This window comes from Malus sylvestris, chromosome 16 (genome assembly GCF_916048215.2).
Source record: "Malus sylvestris chromosome 16, drMalSylv7.2, whole genome shotgun sequence".
Taxonomy (NCBI): domain Eukaryota; kingdom Viridiplantae; phylum Streptophyta; class Magnoliopsida; order Rosales; family Rosaceae; genus Malus; species Malus sylvestris.
In genome coordinates, this window is record NC_062275.1 from 13,262,601 (window position 1) to 13,281,044 (window position 18,444).

General features: G+C 35.3%; 3 protein-coding genes across 3 annotated transcripts; 1 reads left to right on the forward strand and 2 right to left on the reverse strand.

The window, feature by feature from the left end:
- Window positions 1-3,931: 3,931 nt before the first annotated feature.
- LOC126606930 (heat shock factor-binding protein-like) lies at window positions 3,932-7,185 on the forward strand. Its single transcript, XM_050274331.1, has 5 exons — window positions 3,932-4,096; window positions 5,763-5,810; window positions 6,225-6,248; window positions 6,331-6,373; window positions 6,866-7,185. The coding sequence occupies exons 1-5, from the start codon at window positions 4,094-4,096 to the stop codon at window positions 7,012-7,014; spliced, it is 267 nt and encodes an 88-aa protein (XP_050130288.1). The 5' UTR covers window positions 3,932-4,093; the 3' UTR covers window positions 7,015-7,185.
- A 2,423-nt stretch (window positions 7,186-9,608) lies between these two features.
- LOC126609128 (protein RALF-like 33) lies at window positions 9,609-9,998 on the reverse strand. The gene has a single exon (XM_050277130.1). It carries the CDS (start codon window positions 9,996-9,998, stop codon window positions 9,609-9,611), a length of 390 nt encoding a protein of 129 aa, XP_050133087.1.
- A 7,143-nt stretch (window positions 9,999-17,141) lies between these two features.
- Window positions 17,142-18,015, reverse strand: LOC126606919 (putative F-box protein At1g67623). Its single transcript, XM_050274319.1, has one exon. The coding sequence runs from the start codon at window positions 17,998-18,000 to the stop codon at window positions 17,194-17,196; it is 807 nt and encodes a 268-aa protein (XP_050130276.1). The 5' UTR covers window positions 18,001-18,015; the 3' UTR covers window positions 17,142-17,193.
- Window positions 18,016-18,444: the final 429 nt, after the last annotated feature.

An 18,444-nucleotide genomic window follows, 5' to 3' on the forward strand; every position in this document is an offset into this window, starting at 1 on the left:
ATTATTTGATTTTTTTATTTAAAATTTAACACAAATAATATTTGACAAAACTGACGACACGATGTACGATTAACGATTAGAATATAATTTCTTAGGATTCTCGTAAAGTGGATTTGGAAAAAAAATCCTCTTCTCACGTAGATATATAGATTAATCACATCACATCACATCACATGGATATCCGCGTTAATCACATCACATCACATCACATGGATATCCGCGTGTGTCGTTCTAATAACAGCTAATAATACACGAGTTAACAGCTAAATATGTGTCTGATGTGAAGACAAAACCGAGTTTTCACATTGATCATTCTTTCCATTGCATATCTACATCTGGCAGCTGCCAAGCACTACGCGACTTCACTCACTTTCTAACTTAAGATAATTAAGATAATTCTAGTCTTGCAAGCGCTGAATTGTTTTGATGATTAGGTTTTATTTTTTAATTCAACCTCGACGTCTGTATTTAAATTTCTTCTATAATATAAAATAGTATAAAGTAATGCAATAAAATAATTATATAAATTCTAGTGGAAGTTTCTTATTACCTGTTATTAAGAGTTGGCACTTTTTAATCATCTTTTCTCTTCACTAATCTTTTTACTCAATTCATGTTTTTATTATATTGAAAAATCTTTTGGCATTGGATGTAGAAACCTCAGGTGAGGGTACCCACAATATCGAAGTGGGAATAGATCTGTGAGATTATGTTTTTTATACAATTTTTTACACATATTTTATGAGGATCACTCCATAAAGTAATTAAACTATTCAAACCGTTTATCTTTTAGGTCATTTCTTAAAGATCAGGTCTTCGAAAAATCACCCAAATTTGAAATCATATAATTATTAGATTAAGGATTTATGATTTCTTTTTAGGACCGTATTCATTAATTTTTTTCAATGCAAATGAATGTTTTAATGATTTTAAATTTATCTTTTGTTTTTCAAGAATGATCTATAAATATTGTTCTAAAATATAAATGACTCGGGTCTCGGGTCGTTAAAATACATTTATGGAATAAGGCACACAAAACCTTTTTAAAAAATTATATAGAAAAATAATGTCACGGATCTGCTCCCTTTATACATTCCCAATATTAAAAATAAGGAATTGAGCGTAGGAGTTATGGGGTAGCATTTAATATATTTTTAATGTCTTGAGCTATGAATTGAATTAGTTGTCACACTACTTCGTTTGTTAATGTGGTTTAAGATCGAAGTTACTCCCTCTCCCTCTGAATTATTCTAATTAAAAAACGTTCACGTACTCTGGGGAAGTGAGCTATGGCATCGATGTACAGAAAACCTTTAAATTTTCTTCCAAAATTTTTACAACATTGATAATTTCATAAAAAAAAAAATTTATGGACAAATATTAGAGTACATGTTCTCATAAAAGCGAGGGTGGTTCTATTGCACAATTCTCTCAATTTTCAATCGTTAAATCTGATAAATTGAAGATATTCAAATGACAAAAATTGTGTAAACGGTAAAAATTAATGTGTGGACAACACACCAAAAAACTAATGGTTAAAAACCCCAGAGTATTGCCTAGTTCGGAGCACCAAGTTTTATTAAAACAAAGTTTACACTTTGTTGTGTTGCAAACTACAATAAATACACGAATTTGTATATGCGTTATTTTACACCTGTTAGGATCATGGTCTAAAATATCCATAATATCCCGATATTTCCATCGAAATTTCCGTGTTTTTGGACTACCGATATTTCCGATATCATCGATATTTTAGACCTTGCTAAGTCACTCATGTATCTTACCATGCAATGTATAAAGTGTAAAATATTATACTAATTCATTATATATAAATGATTATGGTGTGTTTAAACTTCTTTCATTAATTACTACATATTTTCTACACTCACAATGTTTGCTAGCTCGCTATATAATCAACTTAAATCAGTTATATCTATCATGCAATGCATTTCCTTCCAATTTTTTGTGATAAACTAATAGATAGTTGACTAAATAAACATCCTGCAAAGTTTCAATAAAAATTTCCAAGTTTTTCTTACAATTTCCGTGGTTTTTATTCAATTTTTATCGATATCGATAATATCTCGATATTTCCATCGAAATTTCCGTGTTTTTGGACTACCGATATTTCCGATATCATCGATATTTTGTACCTTAGTTAGGATAGATATATTCTTGCATACAACCATTGTATACAACATGTATCTAACAAAGTTTAAGCGACTAGCATATAAAAGATTACGCGACTAGCTTTCTTATATACGACGATTTTGGACAAGATATCTTCCCGAGGGCACCATTGAGTTTTTCCCATTGTATCGCGTAATTAAGCCAGCCGCATATTTATATACGACGATTCATGACAAGATTTCTTCCCCAAAATCCTAAAACCTAACCATGATCATAATTTGGTGTGTACAAATCAAAATCCAAGACACCCAAGCCACCCAAGGTTTTACAACATCATTGGCAAACGGATTCACACGCCGAAAGCACTTTATAGCAGACGAAAAGAACTCCAAAATGCACCAAACAAAGGAATTGTCCAAGCCAAGCAGCCCCAATCCGGAGCACAACAGGATCCCACAAAATGCTCAATGAATTTTGAGCAACGCATTGGACTGTGCATGGAATCCGCCGTCGGCCCAAACAAGCCATGCTGAGTGTCCCATGAGGAATGAGGAGAACAATGAGGGCAGGTTTGAGATTGCATTCAAGGGGCTAAAATTAATTTCCTACAACCAAAAGGGTTGTTGCTATGTTTGATATAAAAGTTTAAAAGTGATTTTAGGTCCTATAAGTGTTTCTGGAAAAGTACTTTTGGGAAGCATTTAGGTATTTATTTTATTTTTTTCCTAACATGTTTATAGTAAAACGCATTTCTAGTAGAAACACTTATTAGCATAAGTGGTTTCTACTTTACTCTACACATTTTGAATTAAATAATTCCATACATCAGCCTAGGGGTGGGTTCAAAAAATCAAAAAACGAAAAAAATGGGACCGAACAATGAATCGAAACCGAAAAATCGAAAATTGAAATAAAAATTGAACCAAACCTTATTGGTTCAGTTTCGGTTTTGGAGGTTCGGAAACCGAATCAAACCAAACCAAACTAAATCCCTTTACACTTTATGAATGTATGCCCATGATGTGTTCTTTTGTGAAACTTTGTTGCCAAGTTTGAAACCAAGCCTAGGGCTTTATCAAGGAGCATACTTGGTTCAATTAGGGAGGATATTTTATTGGTTATAAAGGAAAGTTTTGGAAAAGTTTATCTATTTGTTCGCTTTTTGAATGGATACAGTGATCATCTTTCTTTGCAATTAAGGTTGTTGATAGAATAGAATTGGTTTATATGATCTTGTATACATACAACTACCTTCCCACATTCCCACTTTCCCCATTTTCTTATTATTAGTCTACTAATGCAAACCTCTTTTCTAAATTCCATATTAAAAAAAATCAAGATTTATAAAACAAAAAAAACCCTAAACCGTACAGAAGCCGAACCGAATAAAACCAAATCGAAAAAAAACCGAATCGAAAAAAATTGAAAGAAAATTGAACCGAACCGAATGAAACCGAACTCACCCCTACGTTAGCCTATATAAAAATACTTAATACTAAGGGGATGAGATGGGCTTAGCCTCACAATAAACTAGTAATAATATAGTTCAAATTCGCTATTTGACTAAAATTGAACATAAGACCTCTCACTTACAAGTGAAGAGGAATACTATTATACTGTAGTACTAAATGACTACATTTACTTGAATTAAAATGGTTATTTTCACTTGAGCATAAAATTTTTTGCTTTTCTTTTTCTTTGCTATTTTTACAAAGAAAAATACCACTAGTAAAATTCGCCCCGGATAAACAAAAAAAAAAAAAAAACTGAATAATAAGCAGTAGGGACAAAATGGTAATTTGGTAGATTCACAAGGCTTGTGTTCCAGTTCCCCTCCTCTTCCAAGTTGCGAGTTGCAACCAAAAATACCACACACTGTATACACACACCTTTCTCCACTCTGTATACTCACTGCCCTGCACAACCGAGGGTCTCCAAAACCTTCGCAACAGAGACTTCGAACATGGTAATTTCCCTTTTACTCGTCAAATTTTATCCCCACGAATTGTGTATTTTTCACTGATTTTGATCATATGCAGATTGAATCCCTTAGGGTTTTGAAAATTATATTATTATTTACCAGAACATACCTTGCTAATGAACTCCGATCTGTTATTCGATGCTGTATATTTCAATTTTAGTAAGCTTGTTCTGTTTCACTGCCTTGAAACTTTGAACTTTTTCGATTTTTCGAGTCTTTTTTGTTTCTTATTCAGTATTCTGTTTGGTTGCTGAGAAAATTCGAGAAAATTAATGAAGATAATAACTTATGTTGTGTTTTGAAATATCTGCATTGTTTCTGAAATCTTTAATTTGAAGATTCATTTTGTATAGTATAGCAATTCCAGTCCTCGAAGGAGGGTCTTGGAAGCAGCACTGATGTTATGCTTCTGATTATTTTCTCTTTTTGTTATGCACCAATTTGTAGTTCGACTTTCGCTAGCATGTCTATATGCTGTGATGAAGTTCACTTTCAGCTGCCCACTATCAGTTCATCAAACGTACATTTGGCATTCCTTGATGATGCGAAATTACAATGTTAAATTGAAATAATATGGTAGTGCTTAACTATAGGAACCTAATACTATATGGTGTTTCGTTGGATCGTTTGGGTTTGTCTCAATCTTACTAGCTTATCGGGTATTCATTGAATTGTAACTAGTAGAAGACTTGTTAAGTGGTGTTGTGGGGGGGGGGGGGTCCCAAAAGTAATGAGAGAAGTTCAGTAGTGTCTTGCACACGTCTTTAACTACTTTAGTAAGGAGGATCTGGTAAAGGCTGGATGACCCTACAATGGTGTGGGTCAATGGCTTGAGATACACCATTGTCTTCCTCAGAGTGTTGATACAGATTCTGCAAACTTATTCATAATGCATGCATGTGTATGGAGAAAATAATGGATGTTCATTGTGGAAGCTTGACACATAAGGACCAGAGAACCGTGAAACAAGTACTTTTACCATGTTATGGTTAAAGACAATTGCATTGATATGCATGTTGCAAGAATTTCAATATTCTTTGTAAGAGTACAAATGTATTCTTTGGTTGACGGAGATTTGGAGCATGTGTGCCTCTGGTGAATTTTGGAATGTTATACAAGGGTGGAGTTGAGTAAGGACTAGAGAGTCGTGAAACAAGTTTACCATGTTATGGTTTAAGACGATTGCATTGATATGCATGTTGGTAAGAATTTCAATAATCTTTGTAAGAGTTTCAGTACACAAATGTATTCTTTGGTTGACGGAGATTTTTTTGGTGAATTTTGGAATGTTATACAAAGGTGGAGTTGAGCTCGTCTTTCTTTTGGTACATGGGATGTCAAGGTCACATTCGTCAACTTGTTGGATGAAGATGAAATATAATATGCACAATATATGATGTGAAGGTGTGTTTGGAGCGTGATTTAGGCTTGCATGTCAGTGACATGTCCAGTTGGGCATAAAAGAGCCCATACCATGCAGCCCTTTTGTTGCCTTTGGGGATCAAAATAGAAGCAGTTAAACTACAGTCCCTTCACATTTGTCAGCTGAGAATGGTTTCTTCCTGATAAAATTGCTTTCATATGAACTTACTATATATTTCATCAATAGATGACAATTTGATGAAGTTGCTCATCCATTTCTTTTTGGCAGGATGATACAGATGACCCAAAACAAAGCACTGCTGATATGACTGCTTTTGTGAGTTCTGGTTCTACTTTCTTTTGTTTATTCATGTTAATTTGTACTACTTCTAATTGCCCATATGGATGAGTATTGAGCATGTTGAGGCTGATGAGTATGTGGCTCTAAGTAATGGGAATCTTGACGGCAGAAATATATTTAGAATTGAATGATGAAGATATATTCAGTTAGTTAATATGATTAATTTGTTGGTTTTCCCACTATTCATAAAACTATCATATGTTACAATGTTAAGGGTTTTTTTTTTTTTTTTGGTTTCTCAATTATTGCGTTTACTCCACATACTTGGTGGCTTTGATGGCCATATGTGTACATTAATATTGTCAATCCATTTGCGTAGTAGTATGATAGCAGAATTTTATACTGCAATTGAAGTCCCACCCTTTGCTGAAGCTTTCGTTTTTTTTTCAGGTACAAAATCTTCTTCAACAGATGGTGAGTTTGTTATTCATTTGTGATGTTTTTTATTTGAAATGAAGTTCAATGGACTGTGTGGCTTATGTTTTGAGATTTGCAGCAATCCAGGTTCCAGACAATGTCCGACTCCATCATTACAAAGAATATCCTTTTGTTCTTTGGCTTACTAATTTCAAAATTGATCATTATATTATTCTACTCTGATTTTACAAAGTATTTTATTGTAGCTTAGTTTTATGATATTAGAGAGCAAAATTATTAAGTTGGTGCTGGCATTTGAATTTGGTCCATTTGGCTGTCCTAGATTTCTGTTCTGCTTGCTTGGTAGCGTATGAGAACATCACATAAGAATCTTGAGGAATGTTTTAGATTATGATTAATCCAATCATCTTTAGTTTTTGTCTGTCAAATTCTTCAGTTGGTGGACTTTGTGATTGGTGATACCTGTCATATTTAGACTTGATTAGTAAGGTAAGATATGTTCTTTTAATTGTTGTGGGAAGCATGTTTGTTTGACCCTTATCCATTTGTTTATCACATATTACTTATTCTATGCACTTTGCGCGGGACTTGTAACTTCATAGATCGCATTGCTTTGGATTAAGCTGGTTCTTGTTTCCTTGACCTTGATGCACTTGATGAGATGGGCAGCAGGATCGACGAGCTGGAGCAGAGCATCAATGACCTCAGAGCTGAGATGGGAGTGGAAGGATCGCCATCTCCTTCAGCCTCGTTGAAGCCAAATATAGAGCCCAAGTCAGCGGATGATTCAGCCAAGGAGTAACTATGTCATGTTGTGTTGTTACTTGTTTTTTAAATGATAGGATGTGTCTGCTGCCTCATTTTAAGTGTTCGCCTTGCTGTTTTTGGTTCGAAACCATACTCCATGGATTTGTGAACAAGACCAAATTTGATTCTCATTTTCTGACAGCAATGTAGGATTCCCTTTTTATTACTATCCGTCTTCAAATTTCGAATTCCTGGTTCGTTTGCCTGAATTTTCCCCATTTATATTTGAAAACCCTGGCTTGAGGTGTCTAGCGTAATTCTTAGTACTTGACCTAGTTGTGCTTCACACGATCGAATCCCCCTTATTATAATACTATTGGACTATCCTCTTTTCTAACACACAACTTGTAGGACTTATCCAGACGTGGTATGTTACTGTGACGGTATTCTAAACGAATAATGTAATCTTGGTTTTTAACTTTTCAACCATAACGAAATTGATTATTGTGGTCCTGATACCCAAATGCTGATACTTAAAGAAAATTGTAGCAATGATCTCTCAACTTTAACCCAATTGGAGCAATAGTCTATTGACTAAAAATTCATGATTATTGGTCCATAAACTCGTTAAAACGTGTAACTATGGTCATTTTTGTCAACTTCGTCAAAACTTTCATCAAAATAAGTCACATGCCATGCACATGAGGTTAGAATCAAGGAGCAAATAAGAAAAACTAAATGAAAAATTGTAAAATTGGTCCCTCAACTTTAATCCAATTGGAGAAATGGTCCATCAACTTTAATCCAACTGAAGCAATGTTTCTTGAACTTTTAACCCAATTGCAGTAATTATTCTTCTAACACGACTCATTTTGACAGAAGTTTTGAGAGAGTTGACGAAAATGACCATAACTGCACGTTTTAAGGAATTAAGAGATTAATAATCATGAATTTTTAATTAAGGGACCATTACTCTAATTAGGTTAACATTAAAGTACCATTGCTACTATTTCCTCTTATGCTTATGGTGGTTTATGGAAGGCTAATGCGACAAAGACATATGAGGTGTCGATTTGATTAGATTGTAGGAGTGTGCTATCCACACACCCCAAATTACTTCTCACACACCCCTTGTTAATTTCAGTTCGTTGGTTTTCTTCAATTCATCCGATCCGACGGCCGAAAATTAGAAGGATGTGTGAGAAATAAAATGGGGTGTATGAATATCACACCCCTAGATTGTATTGCATCTCACAAATGGCTTAAAACATCGCCATAATTGACAATTGTGTGCTCTCACTATCACCGAGTTCGACCTCCCTCGAGTGCTTTTACTGCATGTGGATGGCAATGAGATTTCCATACCATCGTATTAAAATGCCAATTAGAATGCGCTGGCTTTGTGACCGTTGGCAAACACTATCATCATATGATTAATGCTTTGACAATAACAATTTTAAGTGTGATCCAGTTTTCTTCAATGGAGCGTATAATGATTTAAAAGTCGTGGAAATCAAATTTAATGATTTAAACATCCTTTAGTATTACTGAGCATTAAAGCTACAACGTCCAGTTGTTGCCCTACTTTTGAAATTTAATGGATAAAAAGAGCTGTTATTAATAGTTCAAAATACGGGATAGTTATTTTAGAGTGCTGATAACAGTTATTTATATCAAATGTTTGTTTGTGTTTGTTTTTGAAAGAAAACATTTCTCTTGATAACTAATTAGATGAACAAATGAAGTCAAATTGCCTGGTATGAACAAATAAATTCCTTTTGGTGAAGGTTGCATTACCTTTCATACTAACATTTTCCCAACAAATTAAGTACCTACCTTTTAATTAATATCCACCCAAATTTGGTAATTTCCCATCATTTTTTTGTTTTTTGCAAAAATAAATTTCGGGCAAGATTTGGCTATTCTCACTGCCAACGTCAGAACATATACACAATCTCAAAAATATGCCACTAAAAAAATGGAACTTTAACGAAAAGCACCCGGTACTGTTCACTTTAACGAAAAACCATATTTTTACACTAAAAAGTCAATCCTGGTACTATTCACTTTACCCTTTATTTTGTCCTTATCATTAAAACTCAAAGTTTTCAAACCCTTTTCATTAGTTTTCCTCTAAAAAAACCACAGCGGAAATTAAAGATTTGCATCAAAGTCTCATTTACTTTTATGAAAAATCCAATCATGTTGTTAGATTCTTGTCTGCACCATACCAGGACAGTTGTACACTGCAAGATACACATCACACACCACGTTATTGCCTTCCAAAAAGTCACATCCCGCAAATGCCCTTTACAACCCATTACGCGTTTACTCGAATCCGAGTTTTTATCACAAATAATATCATTATTTTCTCTAATTTTCATCACAAATAATCATCTGGGTACCAATAAAAATGCGAAAACGGAAAACCAATTAAAATATAAAAATAGATGACCAACAATGCACAAATAAATAATTAAATAAACAAAAATGAGTGGCAAATTGGTATTTTAACATTACAATATAACAATAATCTCTTCAGGTATTTAACACACAATCACCAACTAAACCCATTAATTATATAATTTTTTAAAAATAATAACAAAAAAAAGAAGGTGGAAATTAAATTATAAAAAATAAAAATTGAAATTAGCGCCTGCAGCGAGTAATGGAGCTACAGCCGCGACGGTAGGGATTTGCCGGAGCCCCAGGTCGGCAGTTGTAGTAGGACGCGCCACGTCGCGAGCAGGGGATAGTGTTCCTCCTCAACGCACCGTAGCTAATGTACCTGCTCGTGGCTAAGATGCGCCGGTTGATCTCCGAGTCCATCTGCATCTCCGCATCCTCGTCCTCGTCAGTTATCAGTCCCCCCGCCGCCGATCTCGTCGAACCCCAGCTCAGGTCGCCCAGCTGGTGGCCCCTGCTGAAATCAACGGCCGAAGCTGAAGCAATCACTACCAAATGGGCGGCCAGGACTGCGCAGATGAAGATGCAGCCAAAGAGTGATGGAGTTCTTGAGCTTGAGCTTGAGCTTCCCATTTTTTTTTTTTCGGTTTTTGTCTAAAATCTCAAGTTTCTGAGAGGCAGTGGTTTTGCAGAGTGGTTTGGGGGTTTTAAACTTAGTGACCGTTGGAGAGAAAATGCCACTGGGTTTGGGAGTAATTACGGGGAAATGCCACTCTACTGACCGTCTTTGTAAGAATGTCAATGACTTTATGGCCGCCCATTAATCACGCTTCTTTTGACTTTATTTGTACATTTAATTTGGGAAATTAATAAAACTGCGTTTTATATTCTTCTTAATTTGAGTTGGTGGACACATTTATATTCCTTTTAGGTATCGTTTGGTATGCAGACGAGATAGGACGGAACAGAATGGGACGGGACAGGATGAGACAGGACAGGACGGAACGAAGAAGGAGCAAAGATGCTCTCGGATGGAAATAAGGAGGAAGAAGAAGGAGACGGAGAGGTTATAATTTTGTGTCCCACGGATGTGGAACGAGTCGTTTCAGGAGGTGAGGTGGAAAGAAAATTTACCCAAAATTCATCGCGTAGAACAACTTCCACTCTTTTTAGGCGCACCCAACGTGGGACGGAACGTCTCGTCTGACTCTGTTCCGTTCCATCTCACGTACCAAACGTATCGTTTGATATGCAGACGGGACGGGACAGGACGGGACGGAACGGAACATAATGGAATGGGACGGGACATGACGGGACGGGACGGAAAGGGATCAAAGATGTCATTGGATGAAAACAAGGAGAAAGAAGTAGAAGACGGAGATGTTATAATTTTGTGTTCCATGGATGTGGAACGAGTTGTTCCAGGGGGTGAGGTGGAACGAAAATTCACCTAAAACTCGTCCTATGGAACAGCTCGTTCCACCCGTTTTAGTTTCACCCATGGTCTAAAATATCCATAATATCCCGATATTTCCATCGAAATTTCCGTGTTTTTGGACTACCGATATTTCCGATATCATCGATATTTTAGACCTTGTTAAGTCACTCATGTATCTTACCATGCAATGTATAAAGTGTAAAATATTGTACTAATTCATTATATATAAATGATTATGGTGTGTTTAAATTTCTTTCATTAATTACTACATATTTTATACACTCACAATGTTTGCCAGTTTGCTATATAATCAACTTAAATCAGTTATATCTATCATGCAATGCATTTCCTTCCAATTTTTTGTCATAAACTAATAGATAATTGACTAAATAAATATCCTGCAAAGTTTCAATAAAAATTTTCAAGTTTTTCTTACAATTTCCGTGGTTTTTATTCAATTTTTATCGATATCGATAATATCTCGATATTTCCATCAAAATTTCTGTGTTTTTGGACTACCGATATTTCCGATATCATCGATATTTGACACTAAACATGGGACAGAACGTCTCGTCCAATTCCATTCCGTTCCGTCCTACGTATCAAACGATACCTTAATTAACAACAGCATCGTAATGAATGGAGTGTTCAAAGAGACGAAAATACATGCTTCAACGTTAAAAAAAAAACACGTGAAAAAATATGTTGAAAACGTCATATGTCAGACGATGAAATGATGATGAAATATTACGTGGGTTAAAAGATGTGTATAACCATTTTCAAATGAGTTTGGGTTGTTGGAGAATATATAAAATCTGTCAAGTGATTAGATTGATTTGCTGCAATAACTGATAGAAAGAATGGAGTAATAATATTGAATTCAAACATTCAAATCAAAAGACTGAAGCCAACAAACTTGTTTGAGAAATACTAAGGAGATTCTCTCAAAGTGGAATTTTTCATAAATTTTCTATTACCTTACAGTTTAACGTTAATTTCTATACCAATATTATAAAACACTATGCAAAAAATATAATGTGACAGAGAGTAATAGTTATATTTTTGAGCAAATCCCTTTATCATCTCTCAACTTGTAAATCAAAATTTAATAAGTTCGGAAATCTCCAGCACAAGTCTTAAATGGCAAAAACTCCGTACAAGGCTTAAATATAAGGTAATGAATAAGTAATGATCCATGGTAAATTCCATGCTTACCATGCTTATAAGAAATTTACGTCAAGGGTTAAAAACTTTTTGATCACTATGTTTTGGATTGAAATCGAAATCTATATTGGTCATTGTATACCGAATTTAGTTAATTTGGTCATTTGAAATGTCAAATTGGTAATGTTTGACAACAAAATGATGAAATTGGTTTAAAAACACACACACCATTTTTTTTTGTTTCAAAACAAGGCAGATTTTGAGGTTTCGCCCGTCAGACTACGTGTATGTCCAGATTTTGCTTTGGATGTAGGTCATAGTGTAAAAACTCAAAACTTTTTTTAAGACTGATCGAGTTTAGTTTATTATTGTGAAGTTCTGTCACTGAGGCATTTTGTCAAGAATTTGGTGTCCCTATCGACTTTTGTCGAGCTATGTTGTCGAGCCTTGCTAACATATGTTGAATAATGATGTTGAGGCCCATCAAGTATCACGTTTCGAGCCTTGTCGATATATGTTGAACATGTATTTTATCGAGTACTTGGTGGGTACTACCAAGTCTCATGCTAAACTAACATGGAGTTCATGAAAGACCTTTTGAGTTACTTCCCGTATTTTAGGGTCATGGGAGACTAGAACCCAACTGGTCCCTTAGTGGAACCGCCATTGTCCCACCTAATTTTAGAGAAACGACATTGTACACACGATTATCTTCCAGGATGGTGCTATTCACATACCCTTTTTACTTTCCACACACCCTATGTTTTCCGTCCGTTGACCATCTTCTAATATACAATGCCTACAAAGATTTTTAATCGCCGATTTTTGGGCCAATAGGATTTCGTCTGATAGGCCCAGTTTATAGTTATCACTGTCGCACTCCTCCTCGGCATATAACGAACGCAGATTTTTGTTTTGGGATTGGGAGTCGAGGGTTTTGGATTAAATTTAGTGGTGTTTGTGTGTGGATGCAGCTCGGCGACGAACAGGCTGATCACCTCCAAGGACCACGCTTCTGTTCAAATCAACGTTGGGCATTTGGATGAGCATGGCATCTACACCGGCCAAATCTCACATGTTGAATGACTGGCTGCGGTCGAAAATCCTAAACTATGCCAAAACAATGACCATTTTTTCAGGTATGATTTTCTTTATTACATCAGGATACAATGCAAGTTTGCAATTACAGTTTTTGAAATTGTTCAATTACTGAGAAATTTAAACTAAGTATGAAGTTGTTCGATTATTCTGATATTGGGTTACGGCAAGTTTGTTTGATTAGGTTTTCATTCGAAAAGGAAAAAGAAACACAAAAAAATATAGGCACTACTTCTAAGATAGGATAACAATAACAAGAATTGCTTAAGAAACGATAACGCCTTCTTCCACTCCAAGCTTTCTTCGACTCTCGGCTCTCCCTCTTGACTTTACTTTCTTTTTCACCATGTTAATTAGTGTGTATTTTTCTTTTTGAATCCGTCATTCGCAATTTGGCATTCCATTTGTTCTGCTCTGATTTCCTTTGCACACTTTCTCCTGGCAGAAGAAGAAAACCCAAGTTAAACAACAGTAGAAGGAGATGATGATTTTTCTTGCTTCCTCGAACCTTCGGTTCTTGGGGATGGAAGTAAGGGGTGGATATTTTTGCCAAATTGCCGTACCAACCGAATTGCCAACCATGTCATACTGATTTTGTGCCAATCGGTAATGGTACGGTATTGTACCGTACCAAATCTTCATGGTATGGTATTAGTAATAGATACCATTACCACGGCGTTACCATACCATACCGAAAATATAATATAATATATAATTATATTAACACATATTTGTAATATTCCATTGCTTGCTTGATTCCTATAATGAGTATAGGAGATTAAAAAATGGTTGCTTGATTTGTATAATGAGTGTAGGAGGGGTTCTTCTACTACTATTGGGGCTCCCTTGGAAGATGTGGAACTAAATGAGGAGTTCATAATTCAAGCTTGTGGGGGTGATGAGAACAAAATTGAAATGATGAAGGAGCTTATACATAAAAAAAGACCTGTTTATGAAACTTATTATCTGGATGGGAATCAAGAACAAGAAAATTCAAAGTTAGAAATATTAAGAAAAAAGAAAAAAAATACTAAAAAATATGAATACATAAGATACATACACTAAAAGATAAGATAGCTTATATGCCATGGGAAGGTTACAATTTTGAAGATGCGGTACTCATTAGTGAGCGTCTGGTATATGAAGATATTTATACTTCTTTTCATATACGGAAATATGAAATTCAGACTCATGTAACAAGCAATGGCCCTGAAAGAATCACTAACAAAATACGGCATCTAGAAGCCCATTTACTTTGCAATTTAGACAAAAATGGAATTGTGAGGTTGGGATATTGGGTAAAGACATGTGATATTTTAGTAGGCAAATTAACACCTCAAATGGCGAAAGAATCGTTGTATGCTCCGGCAGATAGATTATTACGAGCCATACTTGGCATTCATGTATCCACTTCAAAGGAAACTTGTCTAAAATCGAAACTTAATAAGGGATAAAGGATAAACCTATATACATACATATAGTACTGAAATACTATCTCAAAATGATTAATGACAACCCAAATCTATATTTTTTTATATTTATATGAAAAATGAAAGACTTGTTGTGAATCAATTAAAAATTGAAAAAAGAATTGAATATTCATTGATCAAATCATTCACTCCACCGTAGTCTGATAGATCTTTTTAATAATTGATTAATCGGACGAGAATAAAGATAGAGTCCCATTATACATGTTAATATCGACAACAATGAAATTTATAGTAAGAGGAAAATCCATTGACTTTAGAAATCGTGATGGTTCAAGTCCCTCTATCCCCAAAGCGACCTGGTTGACTCCGTAACCTTCATTATTTGTAAAAGTTCTTTACCTGGGAGGTTGGAATATATCTATTCCGGACATATATGTTTCTGAGCTTTTTGAAATAAATAAAACATGTCTTTTGTGAACCACATCTTTCTTTGTATCATTTAAAAAAAAGTTATTAAACTGGCTGGGTACGTAAAAGATATTCTTTTTTTTCCATCACTTTGACATGTAGAAAAAATATATTGTGACATTTCATTTCTTATAGACTTTTCAAATCGACTGTTTTTATATATCGCAACAGACGATTCCAATGTTTATAGTCGAAAAGAATAGTCACAATAGGTTTTTCAAACCAGAAGATATCTCATTTTTTTAATATTTCTAACTTTGAATTTTCTTGTTCTTGATTCCTATCCAGATAATAAGTTTCATAAACGGGTCTTTTTTATACTGTGTTTCATTAAAGTGGAATTGATCCATTGTTTTTTCCTTTCAATTCACTTGGATCTCTTTCGTTTCATCAATTTTGTCCGTGTCCGCCTTTTCTTCCGAAAAAAGGGAAGGGGAAGGATCTTCTTCAGTGGATCCCTCTTGTTCCTGTTTAGTCCCCTTCGTTTCAGAAGTTGTTTCTATTTCTACATCTGTTTCTTCCTCACTTCCCCCTTTTGCCGCTCCTTATATTAGCATTGTTGTTAGTGGCTTTGATCTCTTGAGTTGGTGGAAATCAAACACAAAGAGTTCCCAATTATTTCACAAATAGCCAAGGATATCTTTGCAATCTCCACTTCTACTGTTGCTAGTGAAAATGCATTTAGCCTAGGAAGAAGGTTGTGGACCCTTTTAGGGCATCTTTGACTCTTTTAGGGCATCTTTGACTCTTAGAATGGTAGAGGCACTAATGTGTACTAGTCATTGACTTAGGACAGATGAAGTAAACTTCTACAATGAACCAATGAAGATATGCTTCAATTTTACAAGGAAATAGAAGTGGAAACAAGTAATCTATGCTTAATTTTTCTAGTAAATTTGTTATTAAATGGTTTTCAACGTTAATTCTTCTTGCTATTAATATGTTTTCTTTGTTTGTAATGTAGGCTTGACACAAGCTCAATCTTCTACAAGTTCAATGTCTCCTCCAAAAGCTTCGACATCTCAAACTTGAAGCATTGATCAATGGAGTTTACTTTTTGAAATTTAGTTCTAATTTTCATTTGGTTTGAAACTTTAACTTCTATTTGTTTTGGTTCATAACTTTTATTTGGATTGTAAGCTTAATTTTCATCATGAATCTTGATGCATCATTTGAATTATTGTGTGTGTGAATTGTGAATGATGAATAATAGATGGATTTAGGCTACAATGTATGAGATAAAGGTACAAAAAAAAGTTTTGCCCTTGAATTGAGTTAAAAAAAAAACAAAAACAGATTTTGTCCCAAAACAAAGTGGCAATTACCATTGCCATATCATCCCAACCGAACTTCGGTATACTGAAAGATTGGTACAGTAATGGTAATAGATTTTGTCACACCGAAAGTTTGGTATGATAATTGGTATGAGAGTTTTGGTATGGTAATTGTACCGAACCCACCTATAGATGGAAGTGTTTAATTTCTGAAGTAAAATGTGACGTTGAGGGTTTTTCTTATTCAATTAGTACTGCTTGTTGCAAGTAGTTCCCGATGTTTTGGTGTTCTTGAATTGGACTCCTTTTGATGGAAGGGATCCTCTCTAGATCCCTTCCACCAAATCCATCTCATCAATCAATTTGTACATTTGAAATTTGATCCAACGGTTAAGAATAAGGAACCCCTTTAAAAGTTATAGTAACTTTAGCCGTTAGATCAAATTTCAAAGGCTTGGATTGATTGATTGATGAGGTGGATTTGGTGGAAGAGATCCAGAGAAGATCCCTTTCCTCTTTTGACAGTTAAGTAGTCAAACTTCTACTCATTTGAGTACTTTAAATATATTCCTGGTTTCTTGAAATGATTTATACTCGTAATGTATGATTATCTTATACCCATGGCTATATACGTTGTGGTGACCTCGATGTGCCTCGACTCTTCTGAGTATCAACAAAGATTATGTCATGTCAGTATCTCGAGGATTCGCGTCTTTAAAACAAAGTTTCAATTATCGAAAAGGTTGCTAGCAAGCAACGCAAGTTTACATCCGACATGTATGTTATCACTTGTAGAAAACTTCAAACATGAATATGAATGTTTGCAAACGTACATTTAAGGAATTAAACACTTATGATTAAAATTAAAAACCGTAATTAAGCACTTAATAAACAAAAGAAATTATTTACAAAATACAAATCCGATGAGACTTAAATCTCAAAATTCCAAGTACAATCTAATCATAATTTGTATGCCTACAACTTAATATATCACAAAATATATTTACTTCTTGATGCCATCTGCATGAATTACAGTTACTGAATTTATTATGGTCATCGAAATCCCATCCTTGTTTGATTGTGTACGGACCTTGTGGATCTCCACAGTCGTTGCATGCTTTCATGGCAGCGTTCTCATCGTGCGCTTCTACAATTCTACCTATTACTTCCCTATTAACCCACATTGTGTTCCAAATCAATTCCTTAATCTTCTCTCGGCATTCTGTCACGCTTAACCCTCTCGATTTGTGGCAGTTGAGTGAGTACAGAAGCTCGAGTCCTTTCTGCCTTGAATCGCCCCCGCAACACACCAAGATCGCTCCGTACACGTATGTTGCTTCTACGTGACCCTTTGAGGCCGCCCTCTTCAGAGACTCGATCCCCGCAGGTTCTATCCTCTTGCTTGTGAAGAGGTCGCACATCCCTTGCCTGTACAAGGCCTCCGCATTGCCAAGATCCCTGCACCGCTTCAGAAACCTCGTGCGTTTTTCACTTGCGCGCCAAGAAACCAGCGGGAACTTGCTAATGTCGACATGCTCGAATATGTGATCATCTTGAGCACTTTCGTTGAAATTCTTGCAACTTAACTTGGCTGAATAAAGATCATCAAAAGAGCGCGAAGCGACCCTTGCGAGTACTTGGACCAGAACCTCGTTCGGAAGAGATTGTATGGACAATGAGGCGTTTCGAGGTTTCTTCTTCTTCTTGATCTTGTGAGAGGTGCCGTTGACGATGCCTGAAATAAGAACAAAAGACCGAACCATGGAGAACTTGGGAAGGAGAAGACGAAATCAGTTTGCTTTGCTGCCGGTACAAGAAGCAATTATATAATGTTAAGCGCGATTATATATAGTCAAACAGACGCGGTCTTCATCCCTGTAGGAAGAGGACAAGAAACAACCGAAGCCAAACCGGAATTGGATTTGTTACTAATATTACTTGGATTTGTTATTAACAACCGGTTAACTTGTCTAAATCGGGATTTAGATTTCTTTCATGCTAATACAGAATCTTTTGCCCTACTACTAACTAACTAAGAAAAATTACTACATAGCAAAGCATGTTGTATATGGTAAAAAAGAAATACGGGGTCGGATTTCAACATATAATACTGTTTGGATGCTCAATATCGCAAAATATTTCAAATTCGAGTTGCTGTGAACCAATATGAATTAATGGGCTAAACTACGTCACACTTCAACACCAAC

What these genes read in the sequence shown, in the direction of transcription:
- LOC126606930 (XM_050274331.1), top strand. An exon ending in AAAATCTTCTTCAACAGATG is followed by an intron (nt 6,249 to 6,330) that starts GTGAGTTTGTTA and finishes TGAGATTTGCAG; the next exon opens with CAATCCAGGTTCCAGACAAT. An exon ending in CGACTCCATCATTACAAAGA is followed by an intron (nt 6,374 to 6,865) that starts ATATCCTTTTGT and finishes ACCTTGATGCAC; the next exon opens with TTGATGAGATGGGCAGCAGG.
- LOC126606919 (XM_050274319.1), bottom strand. Translation starts at nt 18,000, where the DNA reads ATGGTTCGGTCTTTTGTTCTTATTTCAGGCATCGTCAACGGCACCTCT.
- LOC126609128 (XM_050277130.1), bottom strand. Translation starts at nt 9,998, where the DNA reads ATGGGAAGCTCAAGCTCAAGCTCAAGAACTCCATCACTCTTTGGCTGC.